The 22703-nt window shown below is 36.2% G+C and overlaps 1 protein-coding gene across 3 annotated transcripts in view; it reads left to right on the forward strand.

Annotated features, from left to right (window-relative positions):
• The window catches only part of LOC150081797 (WD repeat-containing protein 26), a 597339-nt gene extending 584777 nt beyond the window's left edge, over positions 1-12562 (forward strand). For all 3 annotated transcript variants that reach the window (XM_090378893.1, XM_090378894.1, XM_090378895.1), the window contains one exon: positions 12035-12562. In XM_090378893.1, the coding sequence (XP_090235019.1) occupies positions 12035-12075 (41 nt within the window). In that variant the 3' untranslated portion in view covers positions 12076-12562. The remainder of the gene's footprint in view (positions 1-12034) is intronic.
• Positions 12563-22703: the final 10141 nt, after the last annotated feature.

Genomic DNA, 22703 nt, shown 5'->3' on the forward strand with positions numbered 1-22703 from the left:
AAAAAAAAAAACTAATTTCACCCATCCAAATGTTTGTCCAGTTCTGCCTTGAATCTATTTAAGCTATCAACTTCTACAACTACAGATGGAAGTCTGTTCCAGCAATCAACCACCCACTGGCTAAAGATGAACTTCTGCACATCTATCCTACAACTGTCTTTCATCAATTTGAATTTATGCCCTCTCAGGCAATTATTCTGAGCAACAGGAAGAATTCCATCAGCATTGAGCATGCTCAAACCATTCAAGTCTTTATACACCTCAGTCAGATCACCTCGCAGGTGCCTAGTCTCCAGACACTGTAATTTGCAAAACTTAAGCCTTTCTTCGTAAGAGCAATCCATTCACTAATCTTTTTGATCTTCTCTGTACTCGTTCCAGCAGCTCTACATCCTTCTTAAAATGAGGCCTACAGACCTGTATACAGTAGTCATGGGGTGGCCTAACCATTCCCTTATACAAGGGGATAATCACCTCCTTATCCCTGCTAGAAAAATTCCTGTATGTCATTGACAAGACACTATGAGCTACTCTTGCAAACCATCTGCACTGCTCAGAATACTTCATATCTGCCTGCAGAATTAACCCTAGGTCCTTTTCATTCTCTACCACTGTCAGTGTAATACCACACAGTTCAGACACATTACTCTGGGATTACTGCTTCCCATATGCGGTACTTTACATTTGTCAATGTTAGACTTCAGTTGCTATCTCTCAGCTTAACTTAACTTTTCTAGATCCTGTTAGAGAAGCATACTATCATTAGCATCATTAACAATCCTGCCGATCTTCATTTCATCTGCAAACGTGATCATCAGTATCATTAATAAATACAGAAAACAACAATGGTCCCAACGCTGAATATTGTAGGACTCCACCAATAACATTAGTCCACAAAGAGCAGTGTCCATTGATTACCACTCTCTGTCTTCTCCCACTCAACCATCCCTTTATCCATAGCAGCAATTTGCCTTCAATGCCACACTGCTCCAATTCGTGCAGCAGTCTTCCATGTGCAACAGTAGTATCAAAAGCCTTTCTGAGATTCAAATATATGATATCAAAAGTATTCTTTGCATCCAGTTTCTTTGTGACCACATCATAGTATCCAATCAAATTTGTCACACAAGACTTCTCCTTAACGGACCCATGCTGTGTCCAAGCTATAACTGAAGTCTTGTCTAGATGATCCTGCAGTGCTTCTTTAACCAGTGCCTCCATTAATTTCCATGGTACAGAAGTTAAACTAACAGGTCTGTAATTACTTGTATCACCCTATGATTTTCCTTTGTGGATTGGGGGTCACATTTGCACATCTCCAGTCCATGGGTACCTCCCCTGAGTCCAGGGAAGCTCTCATAATTATGGCTAAGGGTTTGCTTACTTCCTTTGCTGCCTCCTTTATTATAACTGTATAGATTCCATCCACCCCAGGTGCCTTTCTTATGTTTATCTTCAACAATTTCTCCTCCACTTTACTCTCAGTTATTACAAGATTATCTAACTTGCTGCCAGAGTTTAATATACCTTTGGCATTCCCCTCCCTGAATAACTCCTCATGTGTGAATGTAGATTCAAAATATTCATTTAGTTTGTTTGCTACCTGAGCAGAATCGTGAACAGTTGAACCATCGATATCAAGTGGACCAATGTGATTCATCCCCTTCCTTATAGAGTTTACATAAGTAAAGAACTCTTTGCTGTTTTTCTTTGCATCCTTTGCCAAAGATTTCTTATCTGCCTTCGCCTGCCTAACCTCCTTTGTGACTTGGTTACAGACCAGCTTACATTTATCACAGGCTTCTGTGTCACCTGTTACTTTATATCTATCTGTTATTTTATATGTATCCCATGCATTTTTCTTCTCTGTCACATGTCTAATTAGTTCATCTGACATCTATTTAGGCCTAAATCTTGAACAATATTTCCTAGTTGATATGAAAAGCCTATTAGCTTCCAAGATTAATTCTTTGAATGCTTCCCATTTTGAATTTGCTGTTTGTAACATGTTCAGTTGGTCCCACCGTATAGAATTTAAATACTGTCTCAGACCACCATAATCACATTTATGAAAGCAAAATCCCTTCCCTTTTCCCCTGATAGTAGTTACCTCTTTGAGTAAATCCCATTTCAGCACACTGTGATCACTGCCACCTAGTGGTTCCTTTATCTGCAGATTCTTAATGCACGAAGAATCACTAATAATCAGATCAAGGGTATTACTCCCTCTAGTTGCCTCCCAAACATGCTAATGTAGAAAAAAATCATCCAATAAATCCCAAAAAGCCTTGCTAGTGTGTGAGTGACCAATCCACAAATTCCAGTCAATATCTGGAATATTAAAATCCCCCATTATAAGACTCTCTGATTTACTGGCCCACTCTATTTCCCCATACAGTTTCTTATTATACTCATCAGAGTCATTAGGCCTATAGCACACTCCTACTCTCAATTTTGATCTCCCAATGCTTATGTCACACTAAACTGACTCGATGCTGCACTGTCCAGCCATGTCGACTGGCTGTACTTCCATGAATTTTATGTGTTTCTTAACTAATAGCATAACCCCTCCTCCCTTCTTATCCTGTTTATCCTTCCTGTACACATTTCTGCATTCCTTATAGCTGTGACAACACGTCTCTGATAAACCAACAATATCTGCCTTTGATGTTTTGACCAACACTTCAAATTCATCAAATTTATTTACCAAACTCCAGCATTGGTTTGCATGCACCTGTTCCAATTCTTAGCTACCCTAACACAGCCCATGTATTTACTTGTTCCGCAGTGACTCCCAGCAGTCTCTGAAATCCCCTGCACCTTATTTTCTAGGCTGCTGCTTGGACTTGATCGAAGAACAGGAATTTTTCTGGTTGCTGACTTTAGTCTCTTTCTCCATGCTGCTGGCCAACATGCATTGTCCACAACTCATAAGCTGCAACTCCATCTCTGTTTTGATGAACTCCATATACTTCCATCATCAGTTTGAAGTGTTCTTTTTTTTGGTCATACTGCAAGTAAATATCTTTTATCTCTGCAGCTTAACAGCTGAATTAGGAGTAAACACCACATTAGTTGATCCCCATTTTCAGAATTTGTGTGATATTCCTTCTACAACGAAAGATCATTTCCATGGTGATGTTCAGTCATCGATAGAGGGCTGTCTTCCAAATTCCCCACTGTAAACAACATCCACCCATTCTTTAATTGAGCTAATAGCATCGTTATCCTCTGTAGCAATTGTGTCAGCATCAATCACACCCATATCAAGACTCCTGACCATTAGTTTTGTATTCATACCACTTTCCGCCAACTCTCCATTTTAATCTTAATTTTGGTTTCCTTTTCTTATTCTTTTTCTTGGACCCCTTTTTCTATTGTGGAATTTTTTTCTAAATGAATAACTTGACTTAAAAATTTCAAATGTAGCAATGGTTAATTAATGGTTTAAGCGAAAGTTTTGTTATGTGCAACTTGTTTATATTGTTTACCTGAATATTTTCCTAAAAGTACAATTCCTAATTTCCGATTGTTCTTCTCTTTTATATGTTTACTTACTTGCACAGTTACTGCACCCATACCTCACTATTCTCAGCTTTCTCATTCCTGCTTTGATCATGTTTGAAACAAATGAAAAAATTCAGAAAATATTTTTAAGACCATTCTTTGGCCTTCACTGACACAAAGGCACCCAATCATTGTCAGAATTTAATCGACCCTTTCCCATAGGCTCTGAATATTGGCAGTTGTGTAAACACTGACTTTTCAGAAATCAATACAGAAAAATAAAAAATATACATACAGCAGTGTTGCATATTGCATGAATAATTCCTTTTTTCTTTTTTTTTTTCTTTTCTTTTTTTCCTGTGTATTGTAAAACTGTTATTTTTATTTTAAAAGCATATCATGTAACCTGGAGAAAATTGCCTTCCTTATAATAAAGTTTAATAAAATGTATTTAATTAATTTATTTATTTTAGTAATAATAAGATATGTGAGGATTAATTGAGTAGAATAAAATTCATGTGAGTGAAGTCGTCATTTATCTGTTATTATTCTTTTCATATATGTATCAAAGTATTTATATACTTACATGTATATATTTTGTTTAGGAAGGATGGGGTTTATGTAATAAGAGCTGTTTATTATAAATCTTCTGTTATTATTATAATTTATTTTTTTTTCATTATAATGAGTAATTACATTGTTTTATCACTAGCTACGGAGGATAATTTCATATTGTGTGTAACTTAGAGTGCAGTTCAATAATATAATGATGCTTATTTCATTTATACTTATATATTTCTCCTTACTGGTTGTAAGGAGAATTTTTGTGGAATGAACAAGCTACTTTCGTAATGTGTAGTTAATGCACATAGTATATTTCCAAATCTCTGCCAGTGAATCTGAATATGGAATGGAAACATAGAACTAAGTGTTGTTCTCGTGATAGTTGTAGGGTTTAAAAAATCAGAAAGTATAGCTAGTTTTTACCCACATTGCACCTAGAAAAGGGAGAAAAGCTTATTAAAAATATGAGGGTAATTCCAGTGGAAACAGTGGAAGTGGCTGATTAACTTGCAGTTATGCTTTGATTTGAAATTTTTCATGTATAGAGAGTTATTTTGCATTTTTGTTGTCCTATTTTTCACTACTGCAAGATTACAGTATTGAAAATGGCATTGTGTGTGAAAAGTTGTGCCAAGATGAAGATATCAGTTTTATACAATTTTTTAATGTAGAAAAGGTGAAACCTATTTGAATTCATTTTAGAATGGCTAGTGCTGCATATGGAAAAATCTGTCACACAAAAGAGTGAATGAATGGGACAAAATTTGAAAAATGGAGTTCCTGATCTGGATTCCATTTTGCTTAGCCTGGCCAGACTAACCGCATTTTTATACCAGACGGTATTGGGTAAAGAACTCACTGTGATTATCAGATCTGTTCATCCCATTGCTTATAATGTGTTAAGTGTGTCAATAAAAGTGTTAAGCTACCAAGTGGGTACCTTATCAACTTACAGATGAGCTGAAACAACAATAAATTTATACATGCTCTGTGTTGCTCACTCAATATGAAGCTGAATGGAATAATTTCCTAGCAACTCAGGTTGAGCCATTGCTTTCAGCTTGAAAGTAGGTGCATCAGTAAGTAGCATTATTTCCAGCTCTCCACAGCCAAAAGGAAAAAATAAAGTCCTTGTTATGGAATTTGTGTACAATTTCATTGTAATTAAATTGCTGACATGGTGTATGATGTCCAGTTGCACTCAAGTCACCTGCTAAAAACATCTGCCTTTATATTATTCTTGGTAATGTTAGAATTACATGCATGCAAATAGTGTCCAGTCTTTGATTGGCCCACTACACTGGATTCTTTTAAGGAGCTTTTACTGTTTACTGCATACATTTAAATAAAAATGCTTAGAAGGCACAGACAATGCGCAATATAGCCGAAGCAGCTTTTGCGCCACAAAACTACAAACAACAACAAGGCACAGATAAACTGCATGTTAAAATTTCTGTTATATAAAAAAAAGCACAAACACATTGCAGTGTTATCCTGTTATCACTTTGTATTGCAACCATTATATAGCTTTGTTAAATTGTTTCCCAGGCTAGATATTGCTCTCACTCAAGATGTTTTTGCATGTCCAAAATGCAAAAACTTCTTGAAAGTTAATTTTTTGATTCTCTTATTTTTGGTGAATTAATACCTTAGATCAGGGGTCCCCAGACTTTTAGAGAAGCATGCCACATATGAATTTTTTGAATATTTGGCGGGCCGGAGAAAATTCCTAATTACTGAAAAGTACTTTCTCTGCATAACTTTAATGTTATGCAAAGAAACAACCTTTATACCTACCCACATCTTCAGATTCAAAAAAAACCCGACAGATATGTAATATACCAGTTTGTTTATATTAAATTTTATTTATTACTTATTTATTGTACTAATCACAAAAATAGTCAGCAATACAACAAAATTAATTATCGTATTTCTTTGATTCTAAGATGCACTTTTTTCCCTATAAAATGTCTCTAAAAACAGGATTCATCTTAGAATCAATGTTTTTTTTTTTTTTTTTTAATTTTCCCGCCATTTGCACACAGCACCACACATTTTGTTTTTACATGAAAACCCCACCTCCAAGTTTGATCGTTATCGCATTCTGTAATTCCATTAGAGAATAAAGTGGCATGGGTGATTTCACACGCTTTCGAAATGTGAAGCCACCATTATTTCATTATAGTGGAGCTCACTCAGCGAAAACTACGAAGTTTTGTTTGTATCTTCGAAAGTACGTAAGAAGTGGAGTTACTGTATTTTGTTCATTTTGATCCCTTATTGCACATTAAAATGTCAAAAGGATTGCACTATGAAGCTGCATTGAAACGAAAAGTTATTGTGTATGCAAAAGAACATGGAAATAGAGCTGCGGGTCAACATTTTGACATTAGTGAAGTAAATGTTCATCATTGGAGAAATGATCGCAATTTCATATTTTTGTGCAGAGCAACAACCAAGTGTTTTACAGGGCCTAAGAAAGGAAGATTTCCACAAGTCAATGAAGCTGTGATATGTTTTGTAACAGAGACACTGCAAAAGGATTATCCATCACTCGACAAGCCATGCAATTGAAAGCCAGAAAAATTGCCAAGTCCCTCAGAATAGAGAAAATAATTTTTAAAGGCAGTGGCAACTGGTGCGACAGAGACGTGCGTCGTAGCAGATTATTGTTAAGGCACCGAACATCTATCTGCAATAGTATGATCTCTGGATAGTATACATTGTGGGTATGAAACAGAATACTGTCAATGCCAGAGGTTTAAAGGTGTATGGATTTTGTATATGTGTAGTTTCGTGTACCATTGTTCCTCTGGTCATTTAATTCCTGCAGACTTTCAACAGAAACTGATTAACTTTCAGCAACAGGTATTATATTAAGGAAAAAAGAAACTACGAGTTTAGTCAAATTGGAAATGCTGATGAAACCCAGGTCTTCTTCGATATGCCTCGAAATTACACCATCAATGCTAAAGGTGTCAAAGAAATCAAGATTATAAGCACAGGCTACGAAAAGCAGCATATTACTGTGATGCTATGCATCACTGCTGACGATCGAAAGTTGCCACCATATTTAATTTTAAATCGAAAAACCATACTGAAGAATGAAATTTTCCCCAAAGATGTTATTGTGCATGCACAAAAAAATGGATGGATGTCAGCAGAGCTTACGGAAGACTGGCTAAATATTGTGTGCAATAGACGTCCTGGAAGTCTTCGTAACCCACCTAGCATGCTAGTACTTGATGTATTTTGTGGACGTTTGTCTAAACGGGTCAAAAATAAATCGTGCAAAAACGTGGTGACTTGGTTGTGATTCCTGGCGGCATGACTAGCCAACTGCAGCCACTCGACATTTCAGTCAACAAACCATTTAAGGATTACTTGAGAAAGGAATATGAATCCTGGCTGTTGACCGAGAACCTTCTGCTGACACCTGAAAAAATTAAGAAATATTTATTTTACTAATCACAAAAATACAGTTAGTAATACGACAAAATTATAATTAATGCGATGAATGTGGTTGTAGAGTGTGACTAAGTTTCGTAATATCAGGTTTTAAAGTACTAGTTCCAATTCTTAAAATGTCATGTAAATCAATTAGATGTGATCGTGTGTTTGATTTTACAAATTTCATTTTTGAAAAGGTCTGCTCACATACACATGTACTTCCGAAAATTGATGTAACCTTTCTTGCAAAATTTTTAATTTTTGGATAATCTGACTCAGATAATGTTGAATAAAATTTAATTAGATTTTTATTTTTAAATATTGTATTCAGAGTATCATTAGATTGAAGATCTACCAATTCTAATTGTAAATTCTCACCAACAACGGGTACATCAAACAGATTTTGAAAAGTTCAAACACTTTTGAATTATTTTTAAAATCGGAAAATATAGCCACAAAATTTTCCTGCAACAAACTAACGTTTTGAACAAAATTTTCAGTGGAAAAATTACAACCAAGCATATTTTTAGATAAATTATTGCAACATGGAAAATGTGAAAAATGATTCCGAAGTAGTTCGACTTTTAAATAACTCCAGTTTTGTTTCAAATGCTTTGACATTATAATACAATTCATTGACAAGTTTGTCTCGTCCTTGTAGTTTCATATTAAGAAAATTCAGGTGTTCACATGTATCTGTTAAAAAGGCAAGGTCCCACAACCATTTGAGATCTGACAGTTCCAGAACAGGTTTCAATTTTTCGTTCATAAATAGATCTATTTTGATCCAAAGTTCAAAAAATCACTTCAACACGTTACCACGACTCAACCATCATACTTCCATGTAGTACAACAAATCACCGTATTCAGACCAGTCTTGTGAATAAAATTTACTTTTGATATTAACAGTTGACATGACCGATTCTACGCCCAAACATTTTCTGCACAAAGACTGCTGGTGAATTATACAATGAAACTGCATTGGCTTTTTAATATTTTACTCAAGATATTTTTGAAGCTGATCCATGAACCCAATTTTAGTAGTGACCATATTTTTAGCACCATCCGTCATAACCACTGATAGCAAATCCCAGTTCAATTTGAGGCCGTCAATTGCTTCTGACACACTCAAAAATATATTTTCACCTGTTGTTGTATCTTTCAAGCTTTTTAATGCAACTAGCTCTTCGGTTACTGCAAAATTTTGATTTACACCTCGGATATAAATTAGTAATTGAACTATATGGCTTGTATCTTCACTCTCATCAATTGCTATATAAAAATGTGTGAATTCACAAACTTTTTCTACGAGTTGATTTTGAACATTAGCTTCAAAATCTAATTCTTCTCATTATAGTTGATGAGGATAAACTTACAGACCCAAAATTCTTTACTTTCTCAGGACATACTTCTGCAATTGCCAAACAAATTCGTTTTACAAATTTTCCATCCATAAAAGCCCTTCTTTCTTTGGCAATGATTTGGGAGGCTCGAAAACTGGCTGTAACTGTAAAAAAAATTTAGTGAGTAAAAGTTCTAATTTTCTGTTGTTGACTTTGAAAAGTTTGGGTTAGTTCTTGGAGTTTTTTCTGCCACAAAGCTCCTTGAAATTTATCGTAATTTGAGGCATGTTTTGTAGTGTAGTGACGTTTACATTATATTCTGCAAATAAGACATGCAAGTATCATTGAGCAGTACAAAAAGTAATTACAGTAAGAACCCTGTATCCCCGGGGGATACGTTCCAAGACCTACCGTGGATGGTTGAAAATGCGGATATAAGCGAACACCTGCTGATCCCATATATACCGTGATTTTCTTCAACATACATACGTATAATAAAGTTTAATTGATAAATTAAACACACAATAAGACATTACCAACGTTAAATATGGTAATAAAGTACAGCAGACTCTCGATTTACCAGGATGGATTAACTGGGACACTCCAATCAAAAAAAAAAAAAAAAAAATCAACCAGAAATCATAACTAGAATATGTATAAACAGATACTTTGCAAGCCATAAATAAGCGACTAGAACAGGCGTTATAAGTCTTCATTTGGAGATTAGTGTGCCTATTATCTTGCAACCCCCGCTGTCTTCGCATCTACCGCTCAAAGCAAAAAATAAATAGAGAGACCAAATGTTTAGTTTGATTTGGTGCATTGCGTCGATTGTTGTTCCGTTGCACTGCAAAAGGATAAATTTTGTTTCGTTATTTGTCAGGGATGTCGGAAATTGTTTTTGTTTAGAAATCGCGAAAATGATGGGCAAATGCAAGAGTTGGGCTTTCAACTTAAACAAAAACTTGAAATTATTCAAAAGTTTGAAAACAGTGCATCTGTTAAATCTCTAAAGAACCATTATAATGTTGGTGACCAAACCATACGAGACATTCTAAAAAATAAAGGGAAGCATTGTATTGGACACGCAAGTAATACTTTTTAAATTTTTTTATTTTGTTTTTCCATGGTTACCCGCGGTCAACTGAATCAGCGGATCAACTATAATTGGCCACCGCTCATTAAAAATATGGCACTCAGCATCAACTTTTCTTTTTTTACATCAACTTCAACATGATTTTTATGGGGTCACTGGAATAAAAAAAAAATATATTCATGAATATTGAAGTGAGCACTGATGTGTTTTAAAATTTTATGAAATATCTTAACATAAAGGTTATTATTATATTCATATCACTCTTATATCACGTGAAATTCATAATATAGTTTATTAGGCTGTTTGCTTAATAAACTATATTATGAGTTTTTAAGTTTTATAAGTTTTATATTATAATATAAAATTATATTATTAATTATAATATAGTTTAATAAGGTGACATTTCAGTTATCTTACTGATACCCATCATCAGACCATGGTGTTGGCAGAACAGAAAGGGCTACAAATTTGAGTATTTTTGAATATTATAGTTACAATTACCAATAATACAATTGCAATTTGCCTAATAATGCCAATATTACAATTTGCAAATTACAGTTCTAAAGTATTAAGTTTTGAATTGCTGCTACAATAGAAAACAGGAAATCTAAGGTAATGTAAAGAGAATTAAATTCATACCTGCCAACAGCCTCCTCTTGCCAATGCTACCAGAAACTTTATGTGCATACAGGCTGCCAGCAGTTAATTTATAGCAGAGTGATTAACTCCATTAACCAATAGGATAGTGTCATGTTTTTATCCTGAATCTGGGGTTCTTATATAATAGACAGGTGACCTTTGCTCCCATACTCTGAACATCAGGGTTCATGTGCAGGCTGGTTCAGGATCTTACCAATGCTATCATCAGACCATGCTGCTGGCGCCAGGTTTTATCCTGGATCTGGGATTTTTGTGTAGTGGAAGCCTAGGGCGGCCTTTGCTCAAATATTCTGGACACCAGGGTCAGGCTAGTAAAGGATTAGGAAATCTCTAATGACTGTCTCTAATGCCTATTGCTATTTAATGACAGGGTCAATTAACAGATTATTTTAATGATGTTTCAAAGAATAACTTTGAGTGGAAATAACAGAATTAATATCTAACAACTAAGATCAATATGTAAGACTAAGCTGAAGACATAGAGGCATCAACACTGTTAATCAACTGACAAATGTTAAAATAATCTGTAAAATGTGTTTTTCATAAATTTTATTTTGATTTAATATAAACATTAATTTTTACAATCTAATTGAAATATCTGCGGGCCGGATAAAATATTTTTGCAGGCCTTAGTTTGGGGACCCCTACCTTAGATTTAAACTGAAGAAACATTTACTGATCGCGATATTCATACACTGCTGTTAAGTTATTTTGCAATGCTTCATATTCCTCCCTTCCTTCGCATAGGAGTTTATATTTTAAAAAGTTTGAAAGCACTTACACTTTTTTTTATCAATTACAGCTACTAAAAACTATAAACAAATAGTTTTTGACACTAACATTCTATGAAGGTTATGAAGTTCTCATGTGCATTTACTGTTTACTACTTTTCATTTACATTAGTTCCAATAAGATAAGCTGTAGATTTCATGGTTTGTTTTTTGTTAAGTCATATTTCAAACGTATGTTGTGTTCTAAGCTTTAAATGTTCTTCCTTGCCTTATTTTAAATTGAATTGAGCTTGTTTAATATTTTTTCTTAAATATTTGGCGCTTCCATGACCACCAAATACGGAGGATGCGGAAAGGTCAGGGAATGACCACCGCATATCCCCGGAGCAATATTGCCTTAGTTGCTAATGCTCCTAAAAACCAAATAACAATAACAACTTAAATATTTATTCTTTCTCCTGAGTAGGAAGTTCTAATTTTGACAAAGAATAAGAAGGAAATATTTATGGAACAAAAACATTAAACTATTTTTAATTTTTTCTTTGATCACTGATGTTTAAACTCTGACTATTAACTTTGCATTACTTTTGCATGTTGTGAATCTGTTATTGATACTGTTATGTTATTTATTTATTTTTTATTATTATTTTTATTTTATTTATTTATTTATTTTTTTTTTTCAGATCAACTATCAAGTAATACAGGCTCAAAAAGTACAGTTTAGTGCCATCATGTTATGTACTATTTAAATAACTGTAAATTTTGACAGTGGAAATACTATAACTTATTTGTTGGGGCCTTTTCAGTGATGCCATTCATCGGTACATCAAATTATGCAGTAGACAAAAGGAAAAGGAAATTTTGGATTTGTTGACAATTTGTTTTATTCAAGAAATTGTGGAATGTTAACTGTCTGGATTATGGCGATAAAGATGCTTTTCGATAGCATCTTTGAATAGCAAGAAATCCATTAATCATGAAATACACTGGTTGGATGCAAGATTGGACTGTAACCCCAAAAATGTTTCTTGTTTACCAGATATGCTTTATCAAATATTTAAATTTCGTGTTTATGAAACATGTTAAAAATTTTAATCAATTTTGTTATATTACACAGCTGCAATGGTAAAACATTTATGCACCCTTAGTAATACACAGGAAGTTATGATTAAATTGCAGTTATTGTTTCATCATTGAATTCTCCTTTTGTTTCAGGTCAGTACTTGATAATTTTTATTAAACTAAACTGCACAGATAATTCTTATTTATCGCAACTGATATAAATTATTGAAGTGATTTTAGCATTTTAAAAAATACAGTGATACATCATCACTTATGTGAACTGTATTCATAAATTTTACTTCTGAAGTAGTGAATTTTACTATTGCTGTGTAATGTTTATATAAAATATATTCATTTAGTATTGTTTTATATAATAAAATTTTGAATTATCACAGTGTGAAAATAGCATTTTGCATTAATGATAGTACTGTAAATTTTAGCAATATTTATTTTCTGACAAATGTGCTAACTAATAAAAGATAAAAGAAAAAGTTAAGCAATGTATTTTAGTATTTTACTGTTCACAGAACTAACATTTTCTTCATTAATGTTCATTTTGATTATGATAATACAGCAAAAGGCATAATTATTGGTGCCTTCTAGTTACAAATATAATACATTAAATAAAATATATATCGGATTTAAATTTTAATTACTTCTGTTTGTTATAAATGCATAATTAAAAGAAGCTGTTTATAGACAAATTAAAATTAGAAAATAAAATATTATGACCTTATCTGTCATAATATTTTATTTTCCAACTCTCTCTCTCTCTCTCTCTCTCTCTCTCTCTCTCTCTCTCTCTCTCTCTCTCTCTCTCTCTCTCTCTCTCTCTCTCTCTCTCTCTCTCTCTGTCCCCCCCTGCCAAGTTGGCACTTTTAATAATGCCAGAAAGTGGTGTGGGGGAACTATTTATGAAGTGTCAACCATTTTATTTATTTATTTTACTTTATTTTTTTATTTTTGAGAAATACAACTTATTTGATTTTATCTACATTCATTAAGAAATCCTAAGTAAAAATCTAATTAGATTAGTACATTAAAATATATATACTCGTATTACTGTTTGATTATAATTATGAACATCAATTAATATAAAATGTTATAAATGTATTTATATATGACAGAACATGGTGTAGAAAATAGCATCTTTTTATTTATGACAGTTTGTCTATTTTAATATTATTAAAATATATGGTGATTGATTGCTGAAGAAGATTTGTGATGGCCCAAACAGTATGTAATTATACTTAAAAAGTTTATTACAAGATAACCTTGCAGAAAAAAGAAAAAAATAGAAAAGTTTAAAAAAAAAAAAAAAAAAGAAGAATAAAACATTCTTGTATATTGTTGTGTGGCTTACTGTTACTCATCTAAATGAAAAGATTGAGTAAGTGTTTATAAAAACAAGTTAAAAGGTACCTTTTAAACAACCAGATAAAAAACTGTCATGCACTGGAATTCTGCAATTCAGCCCCAACCAATTTTAATAATTGGCTGTGTATCATTATCTGCCTACAAGCAGATAGTGCCATGTATTTAATGCATAAATTGGGCTTTATTTTATACAAAAGTTTCCAAAAGTATTGACCACGTTTTTTCTTTTTTTCTCAAAATTTATTTTAAAAATCTGAAACTTGATATGATATAACAGTGTAATTTTTACATGCTCCCCCCCCTCCCAACATTTTCTCCTTCTACTTTTGTGACCTTATAACCTTATGCCAACAAGCAGCAAAAGCATGTATGCTTTGGCAGGGTCCAAGCCTTGTCTTGTACATATTGCTCTGACTTCACCTCATTAATCATAACCTTAGAAAGTTATGTATCACTTTTTTTTTTTCTCATTATCTCAGTCAAAATTTCAAAAAATGTGAAACTTAGAAATAATATAACAAACAACATTATATATTCTTCATGCTTTTTTCCCCCCATTCTACATACATTACTATAGCCTTATACTGAAGAAGCAAGAGCATATATACCTTTCCAGTATCAGCCCTTAGTACTGGAAAGGTATACATACATCCTGTGAATGTAGTCATTTCTTCGCTTCACAAAAAAAATCCAAAATGGAAATATCGAGGAATAAAATCTGAACTACATGCACATAGGGTAGCAGGTATAGCAGGTGTGAAGATGAAAATTTGGTGGCGAAAGCTCACTGAAATTACCTATTTATTTTATGATAAACACAGTGATTGTGATCTGTCTGGTTTCACATTGACTTTTGAAAATATACATTTTTTTAAAATAATCTGTTTTTCTAAATTGCTTTCTTGTGTTTTATGCATATTCCTCAGAATGAATTTAGTAATATTATTAATGAAATTGGATTTTTGTATTTAATGATTAAATATAAATGCAAAGAGGTGTTCAACCTCATTGGCCCCTGGCCTAAAGAGGTTGGACACCCCTCTCTTAGCTCTTATTGCTTATTTTTTCTTCTGCACAAGGTTTTGTAGAACTAGTTTCTCATATGCCCTTGAATACGCAAAGACTTGGATAAGTATGCCGATTCTTCCTTTTCTGATTACCAGCTCTAGTGATAGTTGGTAAGTCAGTCTGAGAAAGTGTAGCAAACCTATAAATAAAAAATTCTTTCAATAAGATAAATGTAGCTGGAACATTTCATTTTAGCAACAGCAAGTTTAACTTCAGCTTGAGTGAAGGGATCAGTAATAACCATTAAAGAGTATATACAGCTATCATTACTAATTTTCCAATGTTCAAGAAGGTTATCTGTTGGCAAGAGAACATCTAAAATAGAGTTAATGGCATCATGCCAAGTACTGGTTTCAATAGAGCCAGTAGTCATTGACCTAGAAAAAGTAGGTGAATAAACCTTATTTTGTGTTAGTTGGTATACAAAACCCAGAGGTTGCCATTACCTGAGGTGTTAACAAGTTCCTGCCATGATTTGATCTTCCAATCATTGGTGGTTTTAACATAGTGCCTCTTTAGATTTTGGTAATTAGTGTATGCCTAAGACAATCAACATAAGAGGATGGCCAGCTTCTCTGATGATGCCAGATCTTCCATGCACAATGAACTTGGCAACATAGGAGTGTTAGCTCATGGTATTACCACAAGGTAGGATGTTTAAAGGGCACCTTTTTTCTAGCAGCACAGCAGCAAGCATGATGTAGAGAAAGTCAAAGGATGCAAGATCAATGGGAGAATTAGTGTTCAAAAAAACCTGGAGTCAAAGGGGATATCAAAATTAGGAGACACTTCAAATAGAATTTGCTTTAATGAGAAGTATTGAAGATCTTGAAGAGGACTAAAAACGTTTCCATTAGAGATTATAGCCCAGTAGTCACTAGAGCAAAGTTCCTCAACCAGAGACCAATTAGCAACAAGCAAGAACAAAATAAGCCTGAAACATTGAAAAGACTGCAAATTGATTAGTCAAACTAGGAATTTTGACAACATCCAGGACTGTTAGTAACAATAATAAAGGAACATGGATCAGAATGATCTGATTGTATGGCCTCAAAAAACTGGGAATCACGGCCCTTTCCACCACATTAGTATGGTTCCTGTAGTGAGATTACATCAAAATGAACTTCAAGATATTTGCCCACTTCGTCGGCAACATGCCTGGACCATTAGGCATTCAACTATAGTGTCTTAAGATTAAATTTATTTGTTACACCACACCAGTTTGTGCAGAGAGATTGGATGTTGGATTCATAGTCGGTTCTCAGTCATGTTCATTTCATTTGCACAAAGGTATTTTTGGTAGATTGGATTCCTTATAGTGTTTAAAATTGTGCTTCCTAGCTCGACAATTTGCACAAGGAGGAGGATCAGACTTAGCAGGGTAGTTATTGATCACATACCCCTTCAACAGCAATGACCATATGTTGGACTCATGACGACATTCATGTGTATACTATGGTGTTTCTTATCAAGTGGCACCAGAGATAGTGTGAATTTTAGAACGTACTGTGTGTACTGTAGTTTGTTGTTGGTATGTTGTTGCCAGCCATTTAGCCACAGTGCCCCATAGCCCATCGACTCCGTAGCCAGGTGGGAAGGAGCAGCAGTGCATAGCACACACTTCTTGATTAGACCGGGGTTCGAGCCCGTCACCACCAAATATGGAGGTTGCGGAAAGGTCAGGGAATGACCACCGCATATCCTGGAGCAATATGGCCTTAGTTGCTAATGCTCCTAAAAACCAAACAACACACACACCTCGTTGCCCATCCACCACCATAACGAGGTGGTAGGCTGGGTGCAGGGTGTACATAAAGTGTGTAGTGGGGGTGAAACCTGAACAGGTTTCAAGCAGCATGGGGCCCCACAACTCTGCATTTGTATATGCTCTGTCGCAATACAAACTGTAAAGGCCAGAGATAGTGAAGTTTTAGTGTTGAACTATGTAGTAGCATAATGTTTCGGTAAGGCACCACCTGTGGTTTACCACATCTGTGCGATCATACTCTTGTCGGAGCAACATGGCCTTAGTTGCTAATGCTCCTAAAAACTAAAATAACAATACTCTTGTGATGAATACAGAACCTCTGTAAAAGCCAGAAAAGTGTTGTGTGTTGCATGTGTAGTTTAGTGTTAGGTTCTGTTGTTTGTGCTGACTTCTTGGCTGCAGGGCCCCCTAGTAGGACTCCACATTGCCTACCACCACCACTGGAGGTGAGCCAGGCTGTCCACAGTACTCTGGCTGCTCTCCATCATGGGCTACCTGATCTTCCTGACGGAAAACCAAAAAAAAAAAAGGGGGAGAGAGGGGAGTAGCTGAAGAATCTGAGTAAAATGGGGGGGGAAGGACAAGGAAAAAGACCTACTCCAGGTAAGGTAGGTAGAAAAGAAGTGAAGGATTGGGATACCCATGGTCTGGGAAGCCCAGAGCTAGTGAATGAGAAGAAAGCTTGCAGGGTTAGAGTACCCGGCAAAGAGGTGCACCATTTGGCCTGACCCACCGAACAGTATGCAGGTACCAGGCAACCCACACCTGAAGGTGCCAGCAGCAGCAGGAGACCTATTCTGCAGTATGCATGTGCATGCAAAGTTAACACCCGGCATGTCTGCAGCACTTGGCCCACCCTAAGGTATGCAGGTACAATCCTACCCCAGATGGGGGTTAGCAGTGGATCCTGCACCAGATACTATTGCCAGCAACAAATCCTGCGTCGATTGAGGTTAGCATGAGTTACATCCTACCCCAAGATGAGAACACCGAGTTCTCACGCCGGTGGCTCGTTGCCAGCAGAAATTCCTGCCTCTAATTAAGTTGGCAGTGTAGGATATAAGGTAGTCTCTTGATAAACGGTAGGGATAATCATGCCCAGGGGGGGTTCATGTCTGAGATTAGATTAGATTATCTTTTTAGTTTAATGAACCTTTGATATGAAATCTTTCTGAGCAGTGTAGTGTGTTTAGCGTCAACCAGCACCAGAGGTTCCCACTATCTCTGGATAGTATACATTGTGGGTATGAATGCCAGAGGTTTAAAGGTGTATGGATTTTGTATATGTGTAGTTTCGTGTACTAATTGTTCCTCTGGTCATTTAGCTGCTGGGCCGGTAATGAGACCCAATGTTGCCCACACTCTGCCCCATGGAAGCAAACCAGCTACACCAGTATTTTAGTTATTTATTTATTCTGGCAGGTCCTGCCACCTGAGATTTCAGTGGCTAGGACCTAAAAAAAAAAAAAAAAAAAAACCCCACTATGGATAGGGGTCAGCCAAAAGGAGTACTAGTTATGCAATTTGATAAGTTTTTGGATTTAGGGCTCAAGCAATTTAGAGATGTTCAGACACTAGTTGTAAGTTAGAGAGGGGGGGGGGACTGAAGACTGTGGATGGATAGACATACAGGGTCCATAGAGAAGATAACCCCATGTCAGTAGAGCAGGCCCAAACCCCACCAGAGAAAAAAGGAGGGAGAAAAACAGGGTCACCTTCCACCTGGGAGTGGAGGCAAAGGACAATGTTAGGAAGGCCTAATGGCAGCTGCTGAGCTGTGTTTGTGGAGTATCACACCTGGGACAAAGGTCCCATCCTGGCCAGTGTCAGCATCCACACCATGCCAGCTAGGAACATCAATGACCTTGGGGTCCATAAGGTTTCCATGGCCATCCATATATCTGATGGAGGGGCTGGAATAGAACATGCAATTTATATCATTTACTCACATACCATTTTTTTTTTTTTTATATATATTTTATAGTTTTTACCATACATTTCAAGGCAACATTTTACAAGTTTTTTATACTTTTTTTTGTTCCATCATTCACACCAGGGGGTATGCTGTCAATTTAAAACAGGGCAATAATTAAACAAGTAAATAATTTAAAGAAAGCTCATACTAATTTAAAGGACATGCAAATACAGTTGTGGCCCCATATCTGCTGATTCAGTTACCCACGGTTAACCTCAGAAGAAAAAAAATAACGAAAAATTTAATACTTGCTACTCGCGTTTCCAATACGATACTTCCCTTTATTTTTTACAATGTCGTGTATGGTTTGGTCAACATTATAATGGTTCTTTAGAGATTTAACGGCTGCACCGTTTTCAAATTTTTGAAAGCACAACTCTTGCATTTGCCCATCATTTTTGCAATTTCTAAACAAAAAAAAATAGTTACTATAAAAAATTCCAACATCCCTGACATAAATAGAACAAAATTTGTGGTTTTGAGAAACACCCAAAACCACCTAAGTGGTTTAGGTGGTTTTGGGTGTGGAAAAAACGTTTCGGTAGTAGAACCTTTGGTCTCTTGCTCCCATTCCGTTTGCCATATCTGATGTAGTTGTGTGGCAGTTTGTCATTTCTCTGTCTTGGTCTCATTGGCAATATTTGGGGTTATGTCTAGAAAATACATAGGGATTCCTTTTTTTAAGTCTATAATATGCCGTATTTCCCCATGTATAAGACGCACCTTAATTTTGGGGCCTGAAATTTAAAAAAAAAACATATTACATAAAGTTATTGAGCTCAAGTTTTATTCATCATACAACTCATCACTGTCAAAACTCCCATCCATTAGCTTGTCCTCATCTGTGTCTGATGACGAATCACTGTCTTCATATATTGCCTCGTCCTCAGTTCCATCTTAAATGACTTGACAACGATCTCAATCTTGATATTATCCCAGGATCTTTTCACCCAGTTACAAACTTCTCCTATAGTTGTTTTCTTCACTCTTCCTGCTGATGTCAAATTGTCCCCAGAAGACTTCATCCATTGGTTCCATTCGTCTCTCATGTCAGCTTTGAAGGGTTTGTTAATGCTGACATCAAGTGGTTGGAGCTGGGATGTCAAGGTATGACGGCAAGTTTTGTTTTTTGCTCTGCAGCAATCTTTGTATTTTTTGTTATGTGTGCCCTGAACTGATCAAGCACCAATAAGGCAGGTTCGCGTAAGAGCCCACCTGATCTCCTGCTCCAAACTTTCTCAAACCAAATCTTCATCCCATCCTGATCCATCCAACCCTTGTCATGAATGTGGACAGTCACTCCTCGAGGAATGTCTTCTTTTTGCATTGTTTTGCGTTTTAAAATCAGCATAGGAGGCAGCTTGGTTCTCTTGGCACAACAAGCTAGAACAACTATATAATGGCTCTTTTCTTGTCCACTTGTCTTCACAGTTAGTTTTCACCCCCTTATCAACAGTTTTGTTACTTTGGACATCAAATTGAACGGGGACTTCATCCATATTTGCAATCTGTCCCAACTCAAACTGATGTCTTCTGACATTGAATGGCAAAACGATGAAATTCAAGGACCGTCTGCTCATAGCTTTCAGGCATCTTTTGGGCAAGTCTCGCGTGTACGTATTCTTAGTCCATTCTGTTTAATGAACCTGAAGCACCAATTGTGTCCTTTGAAATCAGTAACTTCTTTTTCATCAGCAATTCTTCTTGCCTCGTGCTGAACCATCTTTGTGGACACAGGAATTCCAATTGCCCTTTGCTCTTCAATCCATATCTTCAATTCCCTCTCTAAATCAGGCCATTTTTCTGACTTGCCTCTCATGGCCTTCTGCCGTGGCATTTTCAGTAGGGCTGCTTCTTCTTCCCGTAGCCAGTCTCGGATTGTTTTCTCAGTTGGAGGAGGACCAAACTTACGTTTAGCAGCACGATTTCCATTCACTTTTGCAAACTGGATCACTTTTAACTTAAATTCAGCACTGTACAGAAATCTTTTCTGAGCCATTTCTGGGTAGAATGTGGCAAAACGTAACCTAATATACTGGTAACAAGTGCAAAACAATGAGCACAAAGACAACAAGCACGAAAAAGTGGAAAATGCAAGTAAAAGAAATCTACAACTACTCTATAAGACGCACCCAGTTTTTAGACCCCAAATTTTTCAAAAAAAGGTGCGTCTTATACAGCAATTGTTTGAGTGCCACGTTTGCTCTTTCTTCCACTACCGTTATGGCGTTACCTTTTACCAATAAGACAAGGTTGTCGGCAAAGGCAACCTTATCTGTAGGGCCTAAATCATTTTAATTCAAGCACTGAGGTCGAAAAGAATATTTCTGAGTCATGTCATGTCCAGGAAGTTTCTTATTTTGATCTTCAGTGGGTGGTGTTTGAGCCCCTAACCCTTCTAGCAGTGAAGACACTGTAAACTTAGCGAAGGCAGTGCAGCACTGCTCGTTCATTATAATCAGATGCTCATAATGCTGGGGATTATCTTGGATTTTAGTGACAAACCTTAACTGGAACACATTCATAGTGGTTGTACATTACATGATCCTACGTTTCTTGGGCCCCACAGTGACAAAGTGGATTATCTTCTATGCCTAGGGATGCTAGCTTCCGTTTAAAGGGTCCATGGTATGTGAACTGCTGTATGTTGTGCTCCCTAAATTTTGTTTTGTGTATTAAGGAAACTGTATTTAGTTCCTTTTCGGTGTAACTTCAAGAACTCTTGCAAATGCCAGATATGACCATTCAATTATAAGTGTGGACAAAAGATAAGTACTGTTTGAATTCTGGATGCTCTTTGCTATATCTGCTTTTCCCGCATGTTCATCCATTGTTCTGACAGTTCTCTGAATGCATGTCCAAGAACAAGCTGTATGACCTTGACTGGACATCAATGGTCTAAGCATTCCCTTAACCTCCCTCTGCATACTGTAGGGTAGTGGCAGATGGACTTGAGCTACATGCAAAAAATAAAAAAATTAACTTGGCAGATTTCCATGTTTAATTCTGTACTGCATGATCATTTCACCAAACTCATTTTTAATTGCTGTCGATCACTAGGTCTGGCTCTGATCTGTGGGATCTACCATCGATATACGGTGTTGCTAGCTGCCTCATACATAATTTTACTTTTGATATTGATTGATGAGTTAGATGTATGTTATGATTACAATAGACATTTAAAATCTTAAATATCTACTGTAATTTAAAAATGGATTTGGGTCAGTTGGATAAACTGGAAGATAGTTTCCCTGGTCACTGTTGAGAACTCAGTTTGCTCCTCCAATATAAGAGAACTGAGGGTGGCATTGCCCAGATTAGGTCCTAAGGACCCTCCATCATATTGAGTCAATGTGCCAGCTTCAAGTCATCCAATGGCATGCCACCCTGAGTACTGGAGATGTAACTATCCCAATAAGGAAGCCAAAAAATGAGAATGAAGTGATCTGGGTGCAGCTCTCTAAGGTAGATCGATTTGATATCATTGTTAGAGACATACTGATGTGCAAAACTTAAGGACCAGTCAGTTTTTCACCTGTAGCTACTCATAGGAGGCCTGGATATGGGAAAAGCACACCAAAGGAACCTCGTGAGGTACAGAAATGAAGGAAACAACACCGACAACAATGGAAACAAAACGGTACAGAGGGACTTCATTCAAAAATGGCAACATAGCACTGGTTGCCATGATACAGATGCAAATCCTCTGTCAGTGCCATCTTCAGCTGGTGGGTGTGGACGTGCCACTAGGCATCTTCCCAGAGCGTCCCAGATATGTTCTATGGGATTTAGATTGGAGGTGGAGAAACAGGCAGGCCAATCCATACGAACAATGTCCTCACTTTCCATAAATATAACAGCTGCAATGCGATGGGGTGAGCGTTATCATCCATAAACACTAACTCAGGGGCCAATGCCACCTTGGAACAGATGCACATAGGGAAGGATTACCTCAGTACAGTAGTGTGCACCGGTTACAGTACTGCCCTCCAGTATCTGGAGTTGTGCACGTCCATCCAAGATGATGCCTGCCTTCGATCCCTTTCAGTGATGTTTGTGGGGTGATACCGTGTGCCAACCTCTCGCCAGATTAGCTGATGTC

Source organism: Mastigoproctus giganteus, chromosome 8 (assembly GCF_048544385.1).
Source record: "Mastigoproctus giganteus isolate SK-2022 chromosome 8, ASM4854438v1, whole genome shotgun sequence".
NCBI lineage: Eukaryota > Metazoa > Arthropoda > Arachnida > Uropygi > Thelyphonidae > Mastigoproctus > Mastigoproctus giganteus.